The sequence below is a fragment of the Alnus glutinosa genome, chromosome 3, assembly GCF_958979055.1.
Source record: "Alnus glutinosa chromosome 3, dhAlnGlut1.1, whole genome shotgun sequence".
NCBI classification, from domain to species: domain Eukaryota; kingdom Viridiplantae; phylum Streptophyta; class Magnoliopsida; order Fagales; family Betulaceae; genus Alnus; species Alnus glutinosa.
The window spans coordinates 15489078-15496597 of record NC_084888.1 but is presented as its reverse complement, the minus strand read 5'-3'; the positions used below and the strand labels follow the sequence as shown (position 1 = coordinate 15496597).

General features: G+C 36.3%; 1 protein-coding gene across 1 annotated transcript; it reads left to right on the top strand.

The window, feature by feature from the left end:
- The first annotated feature begins 3981 nt into the window (after positions 1-3981).
- On the top strand, positions 3982-5833 carry LOC133864270 (GDSL esterase/lipase 1-like). Its single transcript, XM_062300552.1, has 5 exons — positions 3982-4357; positions 4436-4557; positions 4760-4990; positions 5083-5338; positions 5473-5833. Exons 1-5 carry the CDS (start codon positions 4081-4083, stop codon positions 5715-5717), a joined length of 1131 nt encoding a protein of 376 aa, XP_062156536.1. The 5' UTR covers positions 3982-4080; the 3' UTR covers positions 5718-5833.
- Positions 5834-7520: the final 1687 nt, after the last annotated feature.

Genomic DNA, 7520 nt, shown 5'->3' with positions numbered 1-7520 from the left:
GAGAGTATTTTACGGGTGTGGTTTTCATACTCTGTTATACCCTTTTTCCTTTTGAGACAAAAATGGGGAGTATATGTTAGTTTTTGGACCGAGCTTGTATTTTTAACCAGTCAAGTGATTTTTGTCCCAAAATGGCCAAATGGGGAGTTTGTTAGTTTGTGATTGGCTGTATTTTGTTGGACAAAATCACTTCTATGTAATGATGCCTTTTATACAGGGATGCTGTTTTATTCAGAGTCTACACTTCAGTTATGGGCTTCAAGAAGACTTTGTGCAAGATTCAAAACAATGTAGTTCAGTTCCCTTGCATCCGTCTGGACGCTCATCTGTCCGGACGACGAGACCTTTCAGTCCGGACATCCCTCTGTGTCCAGAAGCTTCGAACTATTCTCGATTGCATCCAACCAGACGTCTCAGCAACACGTCCGGATGTCTTTCAATGTTCGACAAGTAAAAGGATTTCTTTCCAAAACACAGATATGGAAAGACAGCTGCAACCATCCAGACGATGTAGTGTTCTCGTCAAGATGCTGTCCTTGATAAGGCAACTCATGCAGAAGACATTCAACCGTCCGGACGTCAGACTCCATGGTCTGGATGCTCTGGCCTTAATAATTTGTCCATCCAAACACCCAGAAGCGGCCCTATTTAGGAAAGAATTTCAAGCGAATTTGGAAAGCCGGTTGCACAGTTGTCCATCCAAACGCCCTCAGCTACTGTCCAGACACCGCCTAGGAAAATCATATCAGACGCGATTTTGGGTTTTTGAAGCCTATATATAGAGGCCTCTAGGCATGTAATTTGTAAGAATTCGGTATTGAATTCCGTAGAATTTAGAGAGTTTATTTTAAGAGTTGTTATGCTGATCCGCTCACTCTCTAGCCATTGCCGTTGTATGTTGTTGTTGTACTGAACTGAAGTTTATCTTAAGAGTTAGCCCTAAGGTAAAGGATTCCATTGAAGACCCCTTCAAGTGCGTGACTTGGTTGGGAGGCGTTCTTGTTGGGTTACCAGTCAAAGTGCTAGATATGATCGCTGCATCTATGTGAGTGTTACTGTCTATGTACTAGCTTTGTCTTCTGAATAGTGGATATCCTGGGTTTGGCTGCCATAGAGTTGTTTTTCTCTTAATTAAGTTTCTACTTCGTCAACAAAATATATGTCTCTTTAATTTCCGCATTATGATATTTTGTTTGCACACTATTGCACACACTTGGTAAATTAGAAGTCATATTACTTTTCACCTCACTTTGACTTCATCAATCAGATCTTTCAAGAAAACGGTTGGCAAATCATGTTCACTTGCAATAAAGTCTACACTAGACTTGTGCGAGAATTCTATGTGAACATGTACATTGATCAGATTGATCAAAGATGTCCTATGCTGAAGACCAAAGTGTGTGGTCAAGCAATCAGAGTTGATCTTGCCCTTATCAGCGTAGTGACTCACATCCCGATATCTCTTGCTTATGGGATTCCTTTTCCAGACCCTATGGACCTCCCCTCCATTGAAGACTTTGAGGTTGTTGTTTGATCCTCAAAGGGCTCAAGATTGGCTTGAAGACATGAAGAACATTCCAATCGGCTGGTTGCAATCTCCTCACAGGCTACTAGCTCGCATTACGATGCAAAATCTATGGCCACTCTCCAGGAACAACAATATTACCATTCGAAGGGCCAGATTTTTGTATGCTATCATCCGGCGAGTTTCCTTCTGTCTTTGTACGCACATAGTTATGACTATGATGGAGATTCTGGAGGAACATCATATGAGATTGCCCTATGGCTACATGGTGACTAGGATTTGTCAAAGAGGCACATGGACCCAGAGGAGCTAGTTCATCTAGCTCCACATGCTCAACCAGAGCCATCAGCCACTTCTTCCTCTCAGGCGACCCCTCCCAATGATGCAATCATGAGTACACTAGAGCGGATCACGGGTCAGCTACTGTCTATGGATGCTTGGTGGAGTGAGCAGTTCCAGACTATGGATACTAGGTTGACTGAGCATTTTCAGTCAGTTGACGAGCAGTTCCAAGTGTTAGATGCCAAGATGGAGTAGGTCAACATCAAAGTCGACACATCTCCACATCGTCTGGCTAACACAATGAGGAGGATCAAGTGTTGAGTCACTTATATTTTTTTATCAGTTGTTTGATAAACACTTTGTTTTATTTCTGGGCTACTTTTGCCGAATACTAATATTTGTTGATTACTTTAAACCTCTGTGGTTTATTTTTACTAGCTTTTTATTACTCTATTTTACCATTTGTCATTTTGAGACAAAAAGGGAGAGTAATTTTTATTTTTGGTATAAGTCGTTTTTGTCACAGAATGGCCAAAGGGGGAGTTTGTTGGTTTATTTTAATTGGCTACATTCTGGCTGACAAAAATGCTTCCATATCAAGGACTTCCATAATAGGGACATCGTATTTCCTAAGAACTTCCAGAAGAATATTGCATAATATTAATTCCAAAATGGAAATGACTGATCAAGGCATGAATCTGCACAAAATATCCCTAAGAATGAAAAGGTCTTGGTGAAGGAAATATTTTGGAGACTTTACAGCTTAGAAAGTCTGTTTTTCCCTACAGCCCGCCCGGACGCCCAGATGCTAGAGCCCAGACACCTAGCTCAGAAACTCAGAGTCCTATAAAGGTCTGAACGGCTCAGCAGACGGGAGCCACAGAGAGGATCTGTCTACAAGAAGTCCTGACAGCTCATCAAATCGAGCCACAGAGAGCACCCATTTACAAGAAGGTCTGAACAATAAAACAATGACTATAATGGAGGAAGTACTTTATGTTACTGTCCGAACACTAGGGTTTTAAGTCCGGACGCGCTTCTGTGTTTTCATGAAGTTTTAGTTGTAGATCCGAACGTCAGAAGCCATGTCCGAACGCCGCCTATGGAAATTCGAATTTGAGTAGAATTAGGATTTCTGAAGCCTATTTAAAGAGGGTAATAGGCTGTGTTATTGTAAGGAATTAGGTATTGAATTCTTTGTGTGCTAAAAGAGGGTGTTTAGGCATATATTGTTAAATGTGCTAACTCTCTTGTAGTTTTTATTTCGTATTGTATTGTTCAACCGTTTAGAGTCTAACTTAGAGATGAGTTCTATGTTAAAGGGATTCATTGAAGAACTCTTTAGACATGAAGTCTGATTGAGAAGTGTTCACGTATAGGTACGTGTTAGAGTTCAAGGTACGACTACTGCAAAAGGGTTTGTAAGTACTACTATCTTGTAACTAGTTATTTTTTCTGAATAGTAAATTTCCTGAATTTAGCTATTCCGGATTGGTTTTTTTATTTGGTACAAAGAGTTTTCACTTCGTAACCAAAACATCTGTATCTATTGCTTTTCTACTTTTATATTTTGGTTACATGTTTTACGGTTGATTACATCTTTTAGGAGTCATTATTATTTTTCACTTATGTCATAATAAAAGATTAATATATATAAAAGGAGACCAAAAAGAGAAAAAGACAACATAGATGCGGTTCAACTTTACAAGCGTTAGTAATGCCAAATTCGATAAGGACAACTCAGAATACTTTTGAAGATATGTAAGGAGCGAAAGAAAACAATAATGAAATAATAATAAATTACAAAAATAATAAAATAGAACAAGAGATATTAAATGTAAAATAAAGTACAAAGAGTTACATTATACTTTTACTTCTTGATGAGTTTACAACACTTCTAATTATAGAGCTTATAGATTGATAAAATATAATTTTATATCATTAAATTCTTAAATTTAAGATAATTTAATATTTATCAAAACAATGCAATTCGTTTCAAATTTGTAATTTCAAAGTAATTCAGATATACTCTAATAAGGAGGAAGGCAATTTGGGCTTCTAAGCTATTGTGTACCGCAGATGAGAACACTTGAAGACGAAAAGCATAGGGGCCCGCGCGGCAGTTACAGAACGTGAGATTACACAATAGATCAGGGTTGTCGGTCATAGTTTGTCTGTTGGACAAGTTGCAATTTGCATTTCTTGTTCCTTGAATCATCACCAAATATCAGCCTGATTACGCCCAGACGCAGCCCCGAACGACAAGAAGATCGATGGCAACGCTCACAAAGATATACGCCTTATGTGCCGTGTTACTGGCTTTCCTCTTCACTTTCTTGAACTCTGCTCAGTTGGATGGCGGCAAGCTATGTCTGCCAGAAAAACATGCTTCCTTATTCATCTTTGGGGATTCCTTATTCGATGCTGGAAACAACAACTATATCAACACCACTACCGATTTTCAGGCAAATTTTGGCCCGTACGGTGACACCTTCTTTAAGTACCCGACCGGTAGATTTTCCAATGGTCGTCTAATCCAAGATTTCATTGGTAAGATACTACTAAATAAGTCTCATTTTCTTTAAGATCTTCATTGTTGTTAAATTGATCGTTAAAGCTTTATTACAGCTGAGTATGCAACGTTGCCGTTAATTACACCGTATTTACATCCTGGTTATCATCGTTATATTGATGGGGCAAACTTCGCATCAGGAGGAGCCGGTGCTCTTGTTGAAACTCACCAAGGATCGGTATGTGATCTTTACATTAGCAATGGCTCCAGCTTATATCAGTAAAGTAGTTGTTCTACCACCATGCATATTGCCCAGATTCCATATCCTTGCATAGGCGGCCTCACTTGCTTTTGGTTATTGTTTAACAATACATATAAGCTGTGTGCGGTGTGCTAACAGGTTCAATTACATCTTCTGAAATATATATATTTTCTCCCAGGTGATAGACCTAAAGACTCAACTGAGTTATTTCAAGAATTTGGCGAGGTTGTTTGGGGAAAAACTAGGCCATGCAGAAGCCAAGACATTTCTAGGTAGAGCAGTTTATTTAATTAACATTGGAGGCAACGATTATTTAGTCCCTTTCAATTCCAATTCCACTGTGCTTCAATCCATTTCTCGAGAAGAATATGTAGATATGGTGATTGGCAACTTGACAATTGTGATCAAAGTAATAAAAATTAGCACCATTCAAAAAAATTATTACAAAATTCTTATAGCCTTTCCAACTTGTTTATAACTGTATCTTGATGTGCTAGCTAGGAAATATATAAGGAGGGAGGAAGGAAATTCGGGTTTCTGAGCATGCTGCCATTGGGTTGTTTACCATTCACGAAAGTACTAAAACCGGGAAATACTGGTGCATGCATAGAGGAAATTACAGCACTAGCAAAACTACATAATAAAGCACTTCCTAAAGTCCTCCAGAAGCTAGAGCGTCAGCTCAATGGATTCAGATATTCAATTGCCGATGGGTACACTGCTTTTAGTGAAAGAATAAATAACCCTTCAAAATATGGTATGTCATGCCCATTTTTGTCGTACGTACCAAATAAATCTCTTCATTGGTATTTTTTGTTTTTTTACATCGATCCTATATAATTAATGTTATAGATTAATATTATCTTTGCTGTAATTATATATGTTGTGAAGGGTTCAAGGAAGGGAAGATTGCATGTTGTGGAAGCGGTCCATACAGAGGAATACTGAGTTGTGGAGGAGTGAGGTCAGTGAAAGGGTATGAATTATGTGAGAATGCTAGTGAATATGTGTTCTTTGACTCAGCTCATCTGTCTGAAAGGGCAAACCAACAAGTGGCTAAGCTAATGTGGAGCGGAACTTCTAATGTTACTGGAGCTTACAATCTCAAAGATCTGTTTGAACTCTCACCAATGTAAGATTTGATAAGGAACGATCGATCTAGCGACTCATAAATGTTGTCGATCTATAAAATAAAAATAAACGAACGAGGAAGAAAAAAGGTAATAAATATGTTGTGTAATTCAAATCCTCACTTCTCACTCTCAGCAATTGGAATATAGATTGAACGATTGTACTTTACTGTTTCCAAAGTAAATATTTTTGGCGTAAATGTGTGTTCGGGTAATTCATTAAAATTTTGTTTATTACTGAAGTTGTTCCAAGTTTGTTGTAAATCCTGAGGAGAATCACAATTATAATTTTGGTTTGTGTCACCTCATTGACCTCAAGAAGTAAAAATAAGAATAAGTAATTAATATACATGTGTACACTAGTTGCACGGGTTTTTCATTATAATTGAATTTTAATTTTTTTTTTCTTTTTTTTTTTTTTTGAAAATGTCTTAGAAAATAATAGAAAAAAATAATAATAATAACAATGAAAAAAAAAACAAACATAATGTTATAGAGGAGTTCAATAAATTCAAACAACTATTGAATTTTACCCTATAGTGATGGTTGGGTGGATCGAATTAAACCAATATTAAAAAAAAAAAAAAAAGTAGTTATAAAATGCTATTTGTAACAGATTTAGTCACCATAAAAATATTTTATATATTAAATTTTGATTTTTGATTTTTTTTTTCTGCCTACTATTTTATTAACCATTGTTTGTAAAAAATTTACATAGCAAGTAAATGTATGTACGTGCACCCAAATATATATTAAGCTACTAGAAAATTTTGGCATATTTAACAATTTTACCCACCCTAAACTCATTTAATATTTAAAATTTTTGTTATTGAGAAGGTAATATTATTTTTAGTGCGTTATTTAACAATATTTTTCTTTAGTGTTGATACTAATTATTATTGTCATTTCAATATTTTGGTTTAAGAAAGTTTCTTTGCCTTCCAGCTTAACTATTCTTCTAACAATTCTCTCCCTTATTTTCAATAAAATATTGTAATTTAATTTCAAAATTTTTTTTGCACAAATTTCTTAGAAAAGATTAGAAAAAATATAGAGTTGAATGCCTTTGACCACCCATATAGTTTAACAACTTTATTATTGATCACTACGGTTTCAACTCGTATCGTATATTATACCTTACTTATGATTCAACAGGCAAGATTGTTCCTTCATCCATCCTCCTGCTAAAAAATTAACCGAATTCCGTGTCAGACCAATCAAATATTGCCAAGTGGCCATATGCCTGATTAAAATTAAAAAATATGTATAAAAATAGAAAAAAAAATTATTTTTTTTCGTCCATTCCTTTCAGCTGGTCTAGGGGTGGCCGAACAACCCCCAAGGTGTTAACCCTTGAAATTTTGTTTGGAGGGTTTGTAATGCACCAAATATTAAAGACTAACAATTTTTACAAATTAAAAACTTAGGAAAAAACTATGTAATCCAGGCCATCACTCAAGGAATTATTTACAAGTATCTTTTTAGTCCCCTCAAACATTCTCTTTATTCCTTGGAACGTTCAATGAAACCCTAGCATGAACATTCGTTATTATTTCATGAACGATCGATGAATATCCTACTGATGGAACCAATCATCTTTATCCCTTTGACAAGATTCGAAGTTCCCTTCGCGAACGTTCGAACTTTCCACCACAAACGTACGAAGTTCCTATCGTGAACATTCGATGACGTGTTGTAATAAAAGAATGATATATGTTCCCAAAAAAAGAAAAAAAGAACTTCACACTATCAAAGGCAAATGATCAAACAAAATAAATCACAAGCGTTAGAATCATGCAAGCAAAGCAA